General features: G+C 45.2%; 1 protein-coding gene across 1 annotated transcript; it reads right to left on the bottom strand.

Annotated features, from left to right (window-relative positions):
- Positions 1 to 1354: 1354 nt before the first annotated feature.
- Positions 1355 to 19277, bottom strand: LOC133028409 (ankyrin repeat and fibronectin type-III domain-containing protein 1). Its single transcript, XM_061095603.1, has 14 exons — positions 19074 to 19277; positions 18576 to 18783; positions 14608 to 14805; positions 13853 to 13966; positions 13545 to 13642; positions 12133 to 12223; positions 9098 to 9205; positions 6061 to 6160; positions 5552 to 5684; positions 5310 to 5429; positions 4678 to 4893; positions 2867 to 3033; positions 2465 to 2615; positions 1355 to 1531 (listed from the first exon to the last, which is right to left on the bottom strand). The coding sequence occupies exons 1-14, from the start codon at positions 19275 to 19277 to the stop codon at positions 1355 to 1357; spliced, it is 2085 nt and encodes a 694-aa protein (XP_060951586.1).
- Between the last annotated feature and the right edge of the window lie 899 nt (positions 19278 to 20176).

Here is a 20176-nt window from a genome sequence, read left to right as displayed (position 1 = left end):
GCCCCCCTCCGCCTGTCTCCTCCGCACCGGACTCCCCCCCGATCACCGTCCCTCCCGTGCAGTGGCTCCGAGGCCTGGAGGACGTCCGGCGTGGAGTCCCTCAGCACGCCTCCGCCATGTCCGCCGCCGCCAGGACACACCCCTCCCCCAGAGCCATCGCTGCACAAGTAGCCACGAGGCTCCAGGGGTGCAGAGGAGGAGAGGGGGGAGGGGGGCAGCAGGTCCAGCTCCCGGGGGCTCTGCGCTCGACTGGAGTCGTAGTCACTGTCGGTGGTGAGGAAGACCTCGGAGGAGCCTTCCTCGTCGGATAGTCCACCAAAATCTGCAGGATGCAAATCAAAGGTTGAGCACAATCACAATCGAACATGACATTTTTTTTATTTTACTGGTGTTTTTGTAACTTGTAGAATCAAACATGTTTGTGTTGGCGGGTTGAGGTCAGACCTGAGTGCTTGCGGCAGGGTTCGGGTGAGGGCATCGGTGAGGGCATGAAGTCCGGCTGGGAGGAGGTGGAGGGAGGCTTGTCGGGCATCACGTCATTGGAGAAGTCGATTATCCAGGTGATGGAGATGCCTCCTATTGGCTGCTTGTAGCGAGCGTACTGCAAGGCGTCCATAATCCACCTGGCATCCCGCCACACATCCTCCATTTGCTGTAGCAGAGTCAATAAGATCATGAGAGTTTATCTCAGTAGCAGACAACAGCAAATCACGAGATTCATTTGGATTGGATGGTTTAAATTCAGAGAACCAAATCGAGAGCCACTGCTCCCTTTAAATCTAGACTGTGGCACCAGATCCAAATTTGTCTTGCTATAGTTTCATAATGACAAAAAAAAGTTTTTACACTTCCCATAATTAAATAAGAGATCTCCAATTTGGTCTTTTGCTCTGTTGCTGCATTGTTTAGCTGTGAACAGCCCTAGCATCCATAAAGTTTTTACCATCCATGCAGACCTCATAGCTTCTGCTGCACGAAGTGGCACCAATGCAGTTCTCTCTCATGAGAACTTGTCTTTCACTCTGTAGCTGTGGGCCTACAGCACATAATTCTTACACAAAGGAAGACGTCAGAGGAGTCTGTCCTCGTCCTCACTGTCCAACTGGTCCTACCTGAATGTGGTCCTGGACCTGCTGGTGTTTCTTCTTGGCAACAAGCAGCTCGGCCTCGGAGAAGGCCTCTCTCAGGGACTGCTGGGACATGAGGGACTCCAGCTCCAGCAGAGCCGACACTCTGCAGTACTGGCCGATGAAACTTGGGCTGTAGGCGTTGAAGTGGACTGTGGGAGAAAAAGGGAATTCAAATTAGAAAAATCGTATTGCGATAACATCCCCATTTGTGCTTTAAATGTTAATTACTGACCCAGCTCAAAGATCTGCAGGGGGATGGTGAGGAAGCCAGAGCGTGGGGAGTACGGGTTGTTCTGACCAGGGGCTGTGCACACTTCATCTGATGGTGGCAGGAGGAGCAGGAAGGACACTTTCTCCCCAAACTCCACAACTTCCTGGCTGTAGATCCGGAATTCCTGGGCCTACACACACATACACACACACACACACAATCAGGCAGGTCATCTCCTCGGGCCTGTGTAAGTTAAAACCTTCAAGCGGAGGCAAAAAACCCACTTTGTGTCCTCTGAGATCTCCCTATTTAGCTTGATATGTCTTTTTCATTATTCAAAAGTACATTTTTATGCCACTTCTGCCTTTATTTTATAGATAGTAATAAAGATCGCAGTAAAGGTTGCACTCTAACCGCATATGTCACATTTACAGCGTATGGATCAGACTTCCAGGCCACCATGAAGTCAGTTTTTCACTCATTTAAGTATCTCGAAAGTAGAACCAGACGCCCAAAACTCCAATAGTGGAATGAAAAGAATATGCAACTGCATGGTTTGCTATAATTAGAGGTTATCCCATATCACTAATAGACTGTTGGGCTCTATTGTGGAACAAGTCAAGGGTAGACATATCTAAGAGCTAAAGCGATATTTGTTGTTTTTAAAGCTTTTGTAACGTCCATCCTTAAGCTTCCAGTTTAACATTGTGATGATAGTGGTGTGTGTCGATACATATGCACGATCTCATGTTTATTTTCACGTCACTTTTCATTGTACGTAGAAGCAGCGTCCCATAGGGGAAACCGTGGGTGGTAGAGGTTTAAAGCCAAATGGACGATGATTGCCTTTGTGCTGGAATTCAAACCGTGTTCTTTTACAGAAATCATGTAGAATTAGTGGTCTAACCAGAACTGGCTGAATATCATTTGGAATCTTTTCAGTGCTTTGAGCTCTTGCTACTGCCTGCCGCTGGAACCTGGCGCCTTTCCACTGGTTCCATTGGTATCAGTCAAAATTATTCTACACAAAGTATGACAATCTTGCATTCCAACTATAAAACCTTGTTTTGCTGATTGATGAAGTCATGAAGCTGGGCTTTTTTTTTCTCAGTTTGCCTCTGACCTGATTGCCGGGGACATTGATGTGGGCCATCAGTCCCTTGATGGCGTTGCGGAGCTCCTTTAGGAGGCGATGTGGAGCGCTCTGTCTGTCCTGATCCATCTCCAGCGACTCCTCCAGACAGCTGAGGGCCTGCAGCCACTGCCACTCCTCTCTGAAACCATCAAGTACGTTATAACACAGAATCGGAGCAATGCAACACAGCTGCACTCTCATCGTCTTTCATTGTTTCGCCAGTTTAGTCTGTTGTTTTTTCCAATACAATCACAACCTCACAACTGGTTTCAGACATTCACAAAACAAAAAACATTTTCTGGAACTGCTCTTCCTTTTCTCTTTACAACGTTAATGTTTGAAAACAGCTTTAAGTCCACTGAGCAACATTAGTCTTCCGTGGTTCCTCACCTGGACACGTTGCTGTTGTCCCGAATCTTCGTGTGACAGAGGACGTTGGGGAGTTTCTGAGGCACCAGCGCTCTGATCTGCTCCACTGATGTGCACAGCTTCAGGTAGCCCAGGTATAAACCCGGAGGCAACAACTTCCTGCTCCGCCTGTGATACGCCAGCTTCTCCTGAGAACAGCAGGTGGACAGAGACAAGGTGAGAAGAAGAACTCACGAAGACCCAGTAACATGTGCGGCATTTACTCCTGGTCATATGACTCTGGAGTAGGCACAGGTTGAATTCGGTTCCACCTCAGATCGGCAGTGACGTGCACTTGACAACCTGATGAATGTGTGAGTTTGGCAAGACAGTGAGTGAGAGTCAGTTTTTAGTGCATTTGTGAGGCTGACTCACCGAGGAAAAACATAAAGGCAAACTCCTTTACTGCTAACAGGAATCGAGTCAATCAACTTTTCAGGGGGTTTACCCACGTTAATAAAAAACAAGCATACCTGGTTATTTCGGTGTAATATAGTTATAATCGTGGGGTTCATTGTGTAAGGGTACAGATTTTAATTACCTCTGCCAAGAAGATTATTTTTCACAAAAACAACCAAACAGATTTTCACAAAACTTGGTGGAAGGGTAGGTAAGTGGTTAGGAAAGAAGCCACTAACAGTAAGTGACGATTTGGGTCAGAGGGCTTTCTTTAACATTTGCAAAAAATACTCAAGACGGATCTTGATAAAACAAATCTGGTTCATGTATGGAACTAATATCTATGAGTGTGTGAAATCCGGTGCAGATTGATTGAATTTAAGGGAACTGTTGAGTGCCACTCTAGTTTGGTCTGTCTAAGAATTCCTCACATTCACAAAAGAAAAAGTTTTCCTGCTGTTTGTCCTTGAGAGATTTTCGTCAAAACTTGTTCCAACAGTGAAAGTCAGCACGGCATCAGCATGTTTTTTATGTATTTCATCATACAATTTGTTCATAACTGGCCACTGAACAAATATTTCTGTGAACTGTGGTTTTGCAAAAGTGAGTCTCCACCATTGTTTTCAAACCTCAAGGACAAACCGACTTACACTGGAGACAAAGCAGCGTTGCAACAATGGTATCAGGTTCAGCGGGTAATATAGACAAAATCAACTTGTGGTTTGGTTCTGGATTGTGGCCGTCGTGAACAAAGCAGCCACACAACGTTAGTTACAAAACACAACAGCAACAATTAGCTAAATTATTGTCATCATCCTGCCCATCAGGCTGAGATTTAAAATCAAAAGACCAGTGACTATAGGAACAGCAGAATTTCAGGATTTGACCGGAAATCTGGCATTTGAATTTATGTATTGGCAAGTCTGTTCAATACATGTCCTTGCAGAGACGGCGACAAATGGGAGGGGACAGTCGTGATGATTAATGTTTGTCTAAAAAAAGAGCGACGGCACATACAGCGCTCCTAATTCCTAATTGGAAGCACATTTCAATTTAAAGTCTTATTGTTTTAGCCACTGAGCCTCATGTGTGCTGGTTTCCTGCAAATGAGAGTTTTAAATCATTACGGCAATTTCAATAAATGAAAGTTTTCCAGTGATTAAGGGCATTTATTTGTTTGTTGTCAAAGCGTCTTACACAACGCCGTTTAAACATCCAGCAGAAATCTCTGGGTAACACAAAAAATGCAAAGAATGAGCCCTGATGAAAACCACAACCACTGCCGACAAACCCCCCCACCATGTCTAACTGCTGTTGGAAACAGCCTGTCTCCAAAACAAGAGCAAAAAATAACCAGTTTTCCAAAAGTGAACCTCTCTTTCCGTCCGACTCACATGCAGAGTGATGAGGAGCATGTCCAGGGCGGTGGGCTCGTCGGGGGAGGAGACAGACTTGCGTTGGAGCTGGAGTTTACAAAGCTGCGTCCAGCGGACCCCGTCCAGGTTGGGACAGGCGTTCATGTCCTTCAGCAGCACCAGCAGGGCGTTACCGTGCTTGTCTTTGATTGGCTCAAGATACACCTGACCAAGGTCCTGGGTTCCAAGCATTCCCTGAGAAATGAAAACACATAATAACTGTACTGTACTTACACTTATTTCTGTAGATAGCAGCGGGTTGAAAGCATAGATGGAAAGTTAATATTCAATAAAATTTCTAAACTACAAATTTATAATCACTACAATTGACTAAATCTGACAGATTTCCGTGACGAATAAAACTTTTTCAGACTTGTGGAGAACTCAGCAGGAGATTGTCCACGTCAGATATTTCCGATTTTTTATTTTACATCCTTCACGTGTTTCACATGTTCCTGCTGTATCCTCACATGGGCTCAGTCTCAGGACATTTTGCAGGAAAAACTCCGGAGCAACTCAATAGGAAATGTGTTCTCTCTTACACAAACCTTCTAGAATATTTCAGGGAAAATGTCCAGAGTATGTGAGTCTATTGAGCGTTGTAGTATTACCTGTAGCAGTGAGACAGCCTGCAGCATTTTGAGGCGTGTCTGTAGAGTACAGGAGCAGGACGACTGGGATGGACTGAGACACTGCTGCAGCCAGGGAATCTCCTCCCACAGATACGACACCTGGAGCAGGGAGCACATAAACAAAATAACACGATTACTACACATTACTTAGCAAACTATTATCTAACAATCTTTTTCATAGTATTTTTTCTCCCCCTTTTCAGCTCTGTCTGTCTGTTTACCTTAGTAAACCAGAGGAAGTCCTGCATAAGTGAACTGGGGTAAGAATCTTCAACCTCCACAACAGGAATCTGGTCTTCTGGAGTCACCAACACGTTGTCATCTCTGTAGAAGATGGAGGTCAGGTAGAGACCCCTGGAAAGGACAAGATAGCAACAAATGTGCAAAATGAAATGAATACAAATCAATACAATTTTTATTATAGGACCAAAAATCATAATCACACAAAGTCAATATTTTGTATATTTTTGACAGAATAAATTCTCAATCAAAATATTGATTGAATTGTAATGTATGAGTATTTATTAACTTGCACATGTCATACACAGAGGTGGATTCAACAGAGATAAAATTAAAAGAAATTAATGTAAAATCACAAAAGCACAGATTAAAACAATTATTAAACAAATAAAAAGGGTAAAGATTCAGAAGCTGTAAAAATCTGTATAAAAAGGTCCAATATTAAGGTTTAACATTTATGGATGAAAGTTGCGACAGAAAGATGATCTACCTTTTCAAGCTTTTAACAAATTTGCTGGTGGGTTGGAAGAGGTGGCGCAGGCTCTTGGACACCGAGTGCTTCCGGGCCTGTGCTGGAGCTTTGCACTGTTCTGTGTGGACGAGACAGAGAGGAGAGAGAAAGGATTGAGTCAACCCGTGAGGTACCCGTGACAAACTGTTGTCCGAGTTTCTCGCCAACATCAGTGAAAACCTCTGTCCTGACAAACCCTAGAAATATCTTTTCCAGTGACAGGCAGTTACTTAATTGACAACAAACTTGACACGTCCAAAAACACGGTCGGGGGGGAATGTTTTTCGACATTTCGTGCGCTCCAGTGGCGCGGCACCGCTTGACAGTCGTGCCGGCTGCCAACTGCAGACTATGGGCCTTTAGGGAACCACTAGCTCTCAAGTCCCAGAGGAACACTAACTTTGTATATATGCATGAGGGTGTGTGTGTGTGTGTGTGTGTGTGTGTGTGTTTACCTGCACATACTATAGCTGCAGGAGCATGGCATGTCTTGAGCTACAGCCCTATGAGTGGAGCCAAGGAGCTGTAGTAATTTGTGTGTGTGTGTGTGTGTGTGTGTGTGTGTGTCTAAACCTTTGCCACTCACTGACAGGGAGGTCAGTTAAGTCTGTGGGGACATGTTTATTTTTAGTGGGCCTGGAGGGGGTTGGAGGCGAGAGAGGGAGGTGTGGGTATATATGTATGTGTGTGTTTGTGTGGGCGCCCGTTGGTGAGATAACGCACCTCCCTACTCATTAGAAACCTCGGGTCCCCTCCCCTCTCCCCCCCCCCCCTCCCAGGTGATCTTACTCCAGCCCCAGGCCACTTAAAGTCAATAAACCCCCCCATTCAGGAGCCGAGAAGAACTCATTTTCTCTTCAGGTGGAAGAGTCGAGGTGGCGTAACAAGAAAAAAACAGCGCCCCTCGACCCCTCTCACCTCCCCGGCCGGCTCTCCACTCGCGGGTCTGTGCAGCTCCAGTCCTCCCGGCCCCCGGCTCCTGCTTGACACTGAGTAAGACAGACAGGTCGGGCCCGACTGCTGGGGTGCCTGTGTTAGTCAAGGCCTCTTTCAAACTTTAATTAATAGTGTTTGGACAAGAGGGAGAAGGTGGCATGGGCTGCAAGACGGACCGGGCTGCGATGGGTGGGGGGGCGCGTTTCAGAGTTGAAAGCGAGCATGTACATGAATATTTGTGTGCGTTCGTGTACATGTGATTCTATGTGTGTGCCTGTCTATCTCTCTGGGTGTATATGTATGGACAGTAGACAGGATGACTGGCGGGCTGTTGGGGTGTGGGGTGTAGGGGGGGGGGGCGGCAGCACTAGTCAGTGTTAATTTATGCCCTCTCCTGACTCCAGCCCAAGACTCGTCTCTTACAGGAATAACAAACATGACCCCGGGACACGCCACCTTGGCTACCGTGCCTGAACTCTCAAGCTCAATCAGTCGCCGTCTGACGGACCGAGGGCCACTCAATACTGACTATTATATTGCGTCTCGCACACAGTTGCAAATACGGTGCTGCGGCCACAGTGGACAATGGTAAGTGAGGTGAGTGTGTTTGGGCAACTTAGCTCGATGCTAAATGCAGTTTCGCCGTCATGTAAGAGAGGCAGTGTGGACAGGTTTTGACACTTGTGGGAGCGACTTACAGCCGGCAGTGTTTGGAGATATAAACAGCTTGAGTGTGGAGAGAGGCTGATCTGCATTTTGTCACACACAGAGAGAGAGAGAGAGAGAGAGAGAGAGAGAGAGAGAGAGAGAGAGAGAGAGAGAGAGAGAGAGGTTTTCAACAGAGGAAGGGCTGAGTCATGGAAAGACGCACGCTTAAGGGGGCTGGCGGGTGTTGAGACGGAGGGGAGGGTATTATTTTTGAGGTGGCATGCCGTCTTGTGCATGGCCCCCGGAGTACTTGTCGTGCCTGAGATTGTAAAGTGTCTGTCAAGGTGAGATGAAACACAGCAGTTGGCGGGGACGTGTTACACCTGCGAGCCCCAAAAAAACGCCCGGCGCTCGTGTTTGTTTCTTAAAACGCGAGACGAGACGGGGGCTAGAAAATCCAGACGTGTTTGTTTAAAATGTGACAGGCGCAGTTAAAGTGAAGCCCGGGTTAATGTCCGGAGCTTCAGGGTACATTTCACTTCAGCTCCAGCTTCACTTCAACTGACACCGGCGCTGACCCACGCTAGGGTCAAGTGTATTTGTAGTCGTGTAGTCTCAAGTTGTTATTCTCCCCAATAATTTACTGCGTGTAATTCCATAGTTATACCCAATGGTGGTTTAAAACATATATTCTAGGGAAGCGTGCCTATGTTCCCACAGCCCTATGTTCCCACAGCCCTATATTCCCACAGCCCTATGTTCCCACATTTCTGATATTCATTACAAAATTAGGCCCTATGTTCCTACAGTTCCCACATTTCTACCCCTGCCTGGTAGTTAAGGGTTCACCATTCCGTAGCTGGTGAACCCTAACCCTAACCCTAAACTCTCTTGAGCTCAACACAGCTAACCCTTACCCTAAACTCTCTTGAGCTCAACACTGCTAACCCTTACCCTTACCCTAACCCTAACCATAAACTCTCTTGAGCTCAACACTGCTAACCCTTACCCTAACCCTAACCATAAACTCTCCTGAGCTCAACACCGCTAACCCTAACCCTAACCCTAATTTTCAGAAAAATCTAGAAATGTGGGAACATAGGGCTGTGGGAACATCGGTACTAACTTTTCAAAATATATCTGGGGACATAGGTCTGTGGGAACAAAGGGCCTAATTTTCAAAATTGTCAGTGAAAAAAAATCCTTAGAAATGTGGGAACATAGGGCTGTGGGAACATTGTGCTGACCCCTATTCTAGTAGGTATAACATGTGCTCATATTTAGTTCAATGAGTGCGTCAAGTCCCTATCAGGTTTGTGGGGGTTCGGTTACACCGGGGCTCAACACGCTGTGACGCAAACCGCTAAAGCTCCTCGTGTTTCTCTCGAAGGTGAACAGGTTCATCAAAAAGTGATCGGAAAGTTGTTGCTACCGTGGCAGACGCAGTGGCGGTGAGCTTCCTTTATCTGTCCGAGCAGCTGGTCCAGTGCCTCCTTCTGGCCGGTCTGACGTGGAGCACGCCCATCGATGTCTCTCCAACCTGCAGCCACAGGTGAACAAAGAGAACTATCAGAACAGTGCAGATATGAAATCAAATTTTTTCAGCCATGTTAGTGAGTGCGTGAGAGCCTTGTGTTGAACACTGCCAGTCCTCTGTGTGCAACGTTTTTCAAGACTTTTATTACAGACAGGTTGCTACTGGACGAACAAATCCGTCTTTGGCTACGAGTGCACTCACAGTGGAATGTTTGAATACATCACCATCATTCCGTTTATTTGAAATCGGCGAACCTGGATCTATGGACCGTGGAGCAATAACTTTGCAGGGATGAAAATAAACTTGACATCTTGTTTGAACTTTCATGGAAAACCTGCTCATTTGATGCATGTGTCAGAATCTCACTACTCAGCAGCAACCTCCCACACAAAAGTGATTTCAGTGTTGAAATGTTCATGCTGGTGATTTCATTCTCGTAAAAATAGCAGTGATGTAGATTATCCTTGGCTGATACGTTCACTGTTGTTTGGCTGTACCGTGTTGATGCATACATCAGGGGGATCAGTCAGGGGGTCGGGAGGGGGTTAATCAAATTCTGCTCAGGACCTTAACAATTATTATTGCCCTGGCTCTGTTTTCTGAGGCCTCCAGTAGGAATAAAAGAAATGAAACCAGACAAGGGAGATAAATGAGAATAAGACAAAAGGAGAATAAGAAAGGTGAAGTTGGCTGACAGACAGATTCACTGAGCAAAACTGCAACAGGCTGCCCAGCACATACTTGGGCTGAGATGTCAGCATACCCACATACACACACACGTCTTTCTATAGTTGTGAGGACACTCATTGACATAATGCATTCCCTAGCCCCTTACCTTAACCTTAACCATCCAAACTGAATGCCTAACCCTGAAACCAAGTCTTAACCCGAAAGCGGGAATTTGTGAGAGCCAACCAAAATGTCATCACAATGATGGTATTGAACAAGAATTGGCTCTCATAACTATAGATAGACATACACACACACAAACATGTAGTCTAACACACGTAGAAAGGAAAGTAACACAAAATTGTGCTACTAACTCCAAAACTGAAAAATTATCTAAAAGCCTCAATTTTGAACTCCCTCTTTCTCATTGTGTGTCTTTGTGCTGATTCGTGTTCTTCTTTCCACACAAACACACATCCACACGTTTTTTCTCTTCTCGTACACAATCAGCTCCGCAGAAAACGAATTCTCAAAACATTCTGCCTTAGCAAGGCCGGCATCGTTGCTTGCTCACTGAAGGATGTGTCAGCGATAACCCACCTCCCCCCTAACACCATCACGCACCACCCGCCCCAACCCATCGCCCCCACCCCAACCCCCCTCTCCAGGAGCCCCCCGGAGGGCGCGCGGGCCTGAAACACGGTGAGCTCTATTCCCGGAAAGGTGCCTGTCCCGACAGGACAAGCGGGCCCTTTAATGGGCGTCCATGGGCCTGTATAAGGCCCCCACTGTTGGGACTGCGCCGCGCGCTACAGCACAGACATGCAAATATTTCCAGTGGTAGGCCCAAATGGAAAACACAAACACGCAACATCGAAATTAGCTCTGAGAGAGGGAGGGAGCTGGACAGTAGAGAAAAAAAGAGAGGGAAAGCCCAGTTTCTTGAAATGAAGACACACGCACGCACGCACGCACACACACACACAAACACACTCACACACACACACACACACACACACACACTCACACATGCACACACACACTTGCTGAAAAACACAGTGTGCTGATGAGGACAAACATGTCCATGTGTTCCCCAGATGTGCCGTGAGTGTGCCAACACGCCCACAATCACAGCACCTATGTTCGCTCGCTCTCGATAGGTGTGTACTCACTCACTGTACCGACTTTACAACCTCCACACAAGCAGCTTCAGCCTGAGAATCATAAAAACAAAAATCTAATATACATTGAATTAATGTTTTTACATAAATAAATAAACCGACTCACAGGCCAACCATTTATAGTATTTGGCATAAAAACATAGAAGCTATAGATTCAAAAAGAGCACATTTTCCCAAGCTGTTTCTTATTTAAGTTATTCATATTTGATAGATAGATAGATAGATAGATAGATAAATAGATAGATAGATAGATAGATAGATAGATGGATGGATAGATAGATAGATAGATAGATAGATAGATAGATAGATAGATAGATAGATAGATAGATAGATAGATAGATAGATAGATAGATAGATAGATAGATAGATAGATAGATAGATAGATAGATAGATAGATAGATAGATAGATAGATAGATAGATAGATAGATAGATAGATAGATAGATAGATAGATAGATAGATAGATAGATAGATAGATAGATAGATAGATAGATAAGAAGAGGGTCAGAGCTGCTGTGGTGAGTCAACACCTCAGCTGTTGCTGCACATGACTTCACGGTTAACTTCTTGGCTGAACCCCGGTGGCTTCTTATGCCAGCCAGCCCCAAACACCATCCTGAGGCTATGGTTACACTCGCTGACGTCCGCAGCGGGGGTCCCAATACCCACCCAGCCTGCTGGCAGAGCAGAGCTGACCAGCTGTCACCCCCGTAATATCGTCAAAGAAAACGTGGGAATGACGTCAGACAAACCAAATCAATTGAGCGACTGAATGTGAGGTGATGCAATGTGCGAGTGCCTTTTATGTGTGGGAAAGCTACGAGAGATTGAATAATTCATACATGACTGACACACACACACACACACACACACACACACACACACACCCTCACACACACACACAAAAACACACACACGCACACGGTGGTGTTCATTTAGTGATCCCAGCGCCAGCCAGAAAGCCCTCAGGGAGGTACTTGTTTGCTGCTGTTAGCTGGAGGTTTTATGTTTGTTCTTTATGTCAATTTTGACACATGTGAACATACACATATGTACACGCACACACACAACAAAGACTTACTGGAAGGCGCAGCGCAGCCAGGGGTTGTGACTTGTGGAGACCCCCAGCCCTTCATGTTGTAGGCCGACACCTGGACGTAGTGATATGCCCCCTGAAAGGAGAAGACACAAGACATAAGACAGTTAATTCAAAATTTGGTCGCACAGTTTGTACAGTATGTGTGGATAAGTGCATCTGTTTGTCTCATTCTAGGTCCCTACTTGTTTTGACATTTGCATGTTTGTGTGTGTGTGTGTGTGAGAAAGTTGAGGGCTCTATCGGGAAGCTCCGTCTGTCTCCGTGTCATCCAGCGTGCAGACAGCAGGCCGATGTCTCTCCTTTCTCAGCCAGATCAATCAAACCAGACGCCGACACTTCCTGACCTCGCCTTGACCCCTGTCTTGTGACGGGAGCGAGCCCTGGCTGGCAGCGGGGGTCTTTTACGTGGTGGTGGGGGAGAAGGGCCTTTTTTTTTTCTTCTCCCACACAATTACAAACAACCAACAGAGTGTCCATTTGTCTACATGCCCGCTTAAAAATGCCACACATAAATCAGGTGGCAGGCAACCAAGCTGCTCTTTTTATCATTTTGGAGGCTGTTTTGCAACTGTTGCGTATGAATGGTCAGTGGCCAAATAAATTGTGTTTTGAGCTGGGCCATAAGTCTTTCACCCCCGTTGTTTGGGATTGATGGTGACTACAACTCGTCTGTGGTGTTTGATGTGTGTTATAAAGAATGAGTCACTGGGCAGAAGCAAACACCTTCAGGCGTGCATGTAAATAATATCAGGGGCCTTCATGTGGGAGAACAGCCTCTGAATGTTTTTACTGGTCAGCACCAACAGCTGGAGAACCCAGAGTTTTGTGGTTCTTTGTTTTGCTTTGTCGCCTATAAACTTCGGTATAAATCAAGATAGTATCCCTTTTATCTGAGTTGGGAAAAGAAGAAACTCGAATGGAAGTAGAGTGAAAACATCCGCCAAAGCCCAATAGTCCCCTTGATTTCAATCAAGCTGCTCCAAATTTCCTAAACTCATAAATATTAGTTCCCTAAATGTGCCTGATAAAAAAAAAAGTGCCATGAAAATTTGCGAAAATGTAAAAATAATGGTGGGATTACCGCCATATATCAAAATGTCAAAGAAAGAATGATTCAAAATGAAACAGATGTGCATCAAAATCCATACCGCATCCTTCCACTAACTTTCGTGATAATCCACATAATTGTTTTTGTGTAATCTTGCATAGAAACAAACAAAGAGACAGGGGGGGAAACATAAACCCCTTGACCAGGGTATAAAGTCTACTTGTGGAAAATGTGGAATGGAAAATCTAACCCAGAATCTCAAAACAAAAGACTTTTCGTGAGTGATTGATCATCAGCATTTCAAACTGTCAGTGTTGTGGTGGAGACACATTCTGGCAGAACTTACAGAAGTGAGTCCAGTGATGTTGCACTGGAGCAGATCAGTGTCCTCCACCACCGTCTCTCCCAGCAAAGGACTGAAGCTCGGAGAGGAGCTCCAGCTCACTGCGTCGACACAAAAAACACACACGATCACAACAAAAACACACTTTAAAACTGGCTCCATTCGATGAAAAACATACAAATCATCTGTATTGGTTTTGAACAATGCTCAAATGGACATTTTGAAAGGTTTCGACACCTCATTGTGCCCCATCATTTCATATTGTGATACTGAGTTCTAAATGAAGCGATGGGATGGGCACAGCAGCTGACCTTTGTACTTAGTAACCACAGCAGAGTTGACACAAAGGGGTTCCTGGAAGTCCACCGTCAGACTGGTGCTGCTGCTGACAGACAGGGAAACTGCACTGGGAGCGTCTGGAGGGCCTAAAGAGGCAGAGCACATGAGCAGAGGGACAGACGGGGTAAACACAAGCAGACTGAGATGCAATGCTGCATATCATGACCATTATAATGACGCGGTTTCAATTTCAGAGTTGGAAAATGTAAAAAAAGTGTCATGCAATTTACCGTCAAAAATGACAGCACTCGGCCATCTTCACAAATTAATATCAACACGGAGGGGGGATGTCACCGAGTGAGATTGTGAATACGACTCCATAAACATCGTTTTGACATGTGGTGTGTAATTTCCATCCCAGTTCACACAACGTATATCTCGAATGGAATTATAAAGTAAGGACAGATTGGTTTGGTTGGAAGAGGAGGAGGACTGTGTGCGTGTGAGAGTGTCTGGTGGCTGTCTACCATGCCACTAAGCGTGTCATGGAGCGACTATAAAAAATTAAAGCAGGATTACAGACGGACGCACACACACTTGTCTGGTCGGCATCTCAGTGTGGAAGCATTTAACTCAGACCAGACAGAATGCCAGTAGAGAAAAAAGGTGCAAAAATGAAACCCAAAAAGGACAGCTTGTAGACTGCGGCTACGATGTGAGCTGTGAACTTTTCTCAGCATGTGAAAAAGAAAAATAATAACACATCAAAGTTGCCCCGCAGCCTTACTCGCATGCTCGAAGCCCGTCTGCATGCGTCGGAAGAGCCGCAGCCTCCACTCCCAGGACTTCAGCTGCCTCTCCTGGTCGGAGCCCTCCCGCTCACAGGGGCCGTCGCTCTGCACCAGAGCCTGAAGCTCCAACACCTTCTGCTCTGCCTCCTTCACCAAGGTGGCCAAGTGCACCGCTCGGCCCTCCAGGCTCACAACTGTGAAACACAAGGGAGAGAGAGAGAGAGAAGTCAATGAGAACGTTTCAATACCTTTTGGCACATTTCAAAGTTACTGCATTATTTTAAGACGACTGTGACACCAAGAAAAATATCTCGATGTCTGCGAAACTTCTCGGATAAGTTGCTACACACTTAGGACTGAATTCCCTTTGACTAGTAAGGGAGCATGAGAGGACTTATAGGAAACCTGCAGACTAAAGGAAACACTGGACCTGAGAATCAGGCAACAAAAACCCAAATAGCTTATTTCTGGACTTAACTGTTTAAGGCTACAGAGCTGCATGAATCCTGCAGAAGACCCTTACCATGACCTAGGTAACTGGGAATCCTCACAGATACCTTGTTGGTATCATACAGTTTGTGAAAACAGGTCAAAGGTTACGAGTGCTGGAGTGCAAAATTCAAAGAAGAAAGAAGAAAGAAAAAACCCTCTGAATGTGACCCGGCTATAGTGAAAGCACATTTATAAAATAAAATTCTCTGGCTCAAGCATAACTTTTTAAAATAGACCTATTAAATCCAGAGGAGAAGAAACAAAATATTTTTTGAGTTTAACCGCTGAGGTCAATGGCGTGTTCTGGGGGTTTCTGCTTTCATCAAGTGCATAAACAATGCACATGGTTTTTCCCGATATTGCAACGAATCGCCTGCGATGCTGTTAATTGCTTTTGCAGACCACTTGTTTTTTAATGTCTTTGTTTGCGGCAAATTCCCTCAATAAACTCCACTTAATGCAGCTCGGCGGTCCCTCTTTGGAGATGACATCACCGAAAATGCCGCAGAAAAATGGGGCAATGAAAGTGAGAGGAGCGGGAGAGGGCGGAGTGTCCTTCATATGTGGTTACGAGGGGACACAAAATGGTGGGAACGTGCACAGACGTCGTTTTAAAACTGCCATTGTAAAAGTATTTTCCCCCAAAAGCCGTGGAAAAGTGTGTATCACCGATTCTATTTTTACCGCAGCCTCACACAGCCTCCATCGGAGGAATGTTTTTCTCAAAGGCAGTAGGGGGGAGGTTTACTAAAGCAATGTGAACAATGATGTTTACTTTACAAAATAAAACACATCGCTGCAGTAGATGCGATGTAACACCCAATAAAAATATTTTGAGCAGTGACTGAGCGGTCAGTAGTCGTGGCGGCAAAGATCTGAGGATTCAATCACCGCAAATGTAATTACAAATGCAAACAGATCAGTAAATCTGCAGAAGAGGTCATTCGAAGCCGCTCAGGTCACAAAGGACAGTAGCGCACTGTACTTCTTCATTGGTGGCTGCTCGTTCCTGGAGTGTTTGGGACTGGTGTGTGTCTGTGTTTAGTCTGCGCGGCCTGTGTTTGTTCGTCGTAGATTCCACCGTTGAGCGCTAGATTCCACTGTTGACAGTAAGTTTAAAGCTCCGTGTCAAAATGTCCATCTGGGTGTTTAATTCTGCGGCTCCCTCGGTGTCTCCACAGCGGCGGAGTGCTCCTCTTTGAATCCCAGTGTCGGTTTTGCTGTTCTACTCGGCCCCTTGTGTGAAGACACCAAGGCCTTGTGTCACTTTTACATACGGTAAAAGAGGAGAATCTGGGTTCTAGTTTTAAGGTCAGGGTTGAAGTTAGGATTCTCTGGGAGGATTCCTGGATGTATAATTCCTGAGGGTCCACTTTGATTTACATCTCCAGCCCTTTCCAGGCCATGCAAGTGGTCCCAAAGCTGTCACCGGGGCGTATGTGTGTCTTGATTTGTCCTTATTTCACATCAGGCCTGGGATCCTAAACAGCACATTAAAGTGGTGATCCAATTGGGAGCCGTCAAATGATTTATAACGTGACTATGAAGTTAGTTTGAGAGATTTTTCTCTCGTAAACACACTGTGAAGTCAAGCATGGTGATATAAATACAGTAAGCATCAAAACCAATAGGTTTTGTAACTTAATCTGAATCTGTAGATGAGGGATAAGAAGTCTTCTGATTCTAGTTTGACCAATTGGCTTTTGAGCAGGCTTTAGTTGCCCACAGGTAAACAGTCCGTGTGGAGAGCACTTTGGCTGATATGCATTGGCTTTAGAATAAAGATTGCCCAAAACATCGCCTGGATGTTCAACACAAACAGTAATACTATTTGTTGGTGATTTACGTGTGGAGAAATGTTAGAATCTTGTGGACCCGTCAGAAAGTAAACAGGAAGACTTGACCCGGATCTGTGTGCCTACACAGGAAGCCCTAAAATATTTGCCGTCACCCCCAGATGCTGATTTGTCATCAGACGATAGCCAATTGGCTCTGAGATTGTCCTAATCTTAACCAAAACCTTACCTTCCATTAACCTTAACCATTGTTTCTATTTGCCAATCCCTCACCCTTAACCTAATCATAACCTATGCCAAACAATAAGCCAAACCATAAACATATCTTCACCTTGAATTGTAATGATTATGTTATGGGGTCTCCATAATGTAACTGTGTAAATAGATTAAGGTCCCCACAAGATGATTAATATTTGGACCACACATACATACACATACACAGACACACACGCTAACAGGACTCGTGAGCTCTTTGGGTTCTGGAGAGAGAGAGAGAGAGCGAAATCAAAGAGCAAACTTCAGTAAACACCACTTTCCATTCAAGTGTTTTCAATTTAATGATACCTTTATAAGACGTCTGGCTCAGCTCTAGAGAAGAAGTGTGTGTGTGCGTGTGTGTGCGTGTGTGTGCCCACACACAAGTACAAACACAAACAGCGTAGGAGCCTCGCTGGCGAGTTCTAATCATTAACAGCAGAAGGGAGCGGAGGCTCAGCAGATCACAGACAGTGAAAAAGTGCTTACAAAGATGACTAATATTGCATCATGATTACCAGCCCTTCATCGTCTTTAATACGATTTTGCTGCCAGCGGAAAACATGAAAGAAATGTGTGAGTTTGTTAACATGAATGTGTTACAGGTGTGTATGGTAGTAGATTGTAGTATGAGATTTTTGTGTGTGTGTGTATGTATGTGTGTGTGTGTTGTTGCTTTGGGCAACACCTGCAGCAGCTTTGGTTCCAGCTAATGCAGTTGAGATAGAGGCTCGGTTTCCACAGAGCGGCTGCTGCAGCCGAAACAAACCCTTTCTGGTAGCAGATCTGAGCTATGGTAAATACAGAAATCTACAAAGGGAAAACAAAGATTAAAAGATCTGTCAGTCAGTGACAGATGTGGTTTTGGGCCTCACTCGCATCATTAGCTCGGAAAGGGAACAAGTTGTGTTAGGCAGAAGACAACTTACTTTCCACTTTCTACAAATCGCAGAAGACTCAAATGACATTTGCTGTGGTATGACTCACTTGCAGGCAAGCCAAAGTTATGTGATCGAAAGTAAAGGCCTGTAGAGGTTCAGATTAAATACAAGAGATTTAATAAAATGACAGAACCATGGTTCTTACTAGAACAGAGTTTATGTGTTGGTGACCCGAGAACTGATTTGATTCCTCTAACTTTATGTAACAATTGTATGGACTATAATAATTGTGAACTTTGTGTGAAGTCCTCCTGAATATGCTTTAATCCTTAACGGAAAACAGACCACATCAACAAAAAGAACTACATTTTTGTGTTGTGGAGAGAGTTATATTGCAGTGTGTGAATAGAATGCAGGTTTTAACAAGTTAAAATTAAGACCTTTAAGACCTTTTAGGAACCATAATGAATGAAATTTAAGACTTATGTCGGAAGTCCAGCAGATTTGAATGTACCCGGTGCATTGTGATCCTTTACTCACAGTGGGGACTCTCCTTGGCACCAGCTCGCAGAAGCACCTTAGCCATGGGCACGTTGTTGGTCATGATGGCGATATCGAGGGGCAGGAGGCCCTCGCTGTTGGGCGTGTTGAGGTCCAGCTCCTCCAGGCTGTACTGGGAGAGAAGCAGCTGCACCAAGTCCAGCTCCTGGTGCTCCACTGCTTCAAACAGGGCTTCACTACTCTGGAACTGTGGCACAAAGACAGTTCACATGGAGTCAGAACAGAGCACCAATGAACGGCTGATAAAAAACTCACACTATGACATTTAGGAAATTGTATCGGTGAATGTTGAGCTCCCTGCACATACCCAGAATGCCTTTCTCCATATACTTATTCTACAATAGTTAGATGGATGTCTGTGTGATGTTAATATCTGACGTTCTCTTACTGTTCAGGTCTATATGTTTCCTCAGACTATTTTTAGGCTACAATGTTCCTGGGCTTATTCTTTTTTCCTCGTCTCCCTCTCTGACTTACTATGGTGGTTTTGCGCAGCCTCTCCTTGTCTCCTCCCCGTCCTGACACCACGCTGTCCTCCAGGGCAGGGGGGTTGGTGCCCACACGGAACTTTCCAGACAAGTTGCGGTATAGGCGGCGAGCCGCGCTTGGCGAAGACAGGCTGGCTGCCTTGCGGGCTGGGGCTGGCTGGTGGGCCTGGTCGCCCCTCATGGGCTGCGTCATCTTGGCAGAGTCAGCCCTGGAGGAGAGACAGGTGGGTAAGAGTGTGAGTGGAACATGACATTTCGTACAGCATGTGGACCATGTGATCACTTCTCGTCCATCAGAACTTTAGAAAAGATCACCCAGATGTGCAAATGCTACAATGCAAGATCAACAGAAAAAGTTAGTATGAACTTATTATCAATATTATTATAAAGTTATTATTTCTTACAAACTTTCAGACGTTCTGTGTGACCTGATGCCCCAGTGATGGTCTGGTGACTGGAAATTTGGCATTTAACTCTAATTAGTATTCATGCTTTCCACTCGTCTCAAGTGTTTATAACTTGCCAGACTATAAAACAAACACAGGGCAGCCGAGGCTAATTAAATTTGAATATTTAGAATAAAAGTTTCAATAAGTCGAAGAGCATTTCTGCATTATGATGAAAGGAAAACGAAAAAAGAGCCTGAAGGGAAACAAGCACCATTCCTGGGTTTAATTACACCTGTGCCACAAATCTCTGTTTAAAACCAAACTTAGTCTGGGTTTCAATTTTAATCCATTCATGCAGGAAGTTGGAAAACAGAGTGAGATCTGAGGAAAGTACTTGAATTGTAATGACTTTACACAGAGCAGTGTCCACTCAAGGTTCACTATGAAGCACTGTGTACAAAGAATGGTGAACAACTAATCTAAGGCTTCTTTTACCTTTTAAAGCTGGGGTTGGTAATCCTAGAAAAGCCAGCAAGAGCAGGCTACACTTTGAAAAGATGCAACCGATACATCCCACCCCCTCCCATTGGGCTCCTCGTCAAAGCTACGCCCCAAAAACACATGAACGTGCACTGCCTGACAACTGGTAGAAGCTGACTTTTCTTTGACTTGCTCACTAACCTCACTAACCTTGTCCAAAGGT

Source organism: Limanda limanda, chromosome 21 (genome assembly GCF_963576545.1).
Source record: "Limanda limanda chromosome 21, fLimLim1.1, whole genome shotgun sequence".
NCBI lineage: Eukaryota > Metazoa > Chordata > Actinopteri > Pleuronectiformes > Pleuronectidae > Limanda > Limanda limanda.
Note: the sequence above shows the minus strand (reverse complement) of the source record. Positions and strands in the feature narration are given on the sequence as shown.

What these genes read in the sequence shown, in the direction of transcription:
- LOC133028409 (XM_061095603.1), bottom strand. Translation starts at nt 19,277, where the DNA reads ATGACGCAGCCCATGAGGGGCGACCAGGCCCACCAGCCAGCCCCAGCC. An exon ending in GACGGGCTTCGAGCATGCGA is followed by an intron (nt 13,967 to 14,607) that starts GTAAGGCTGCGG and finishes CTGCCTCTTTAG; the next exon opens with GCCCTCCAGACGCTCCCAGT. An exon ending in ACATCACTGGACTCACTTCT is followed by an intron (nt 12,224 to 13,544) that starts GTAAGTTCTGCC and finishes TTCTCCTTTCAG; the next exon opens with GGGGCATATCACTACGTCCA.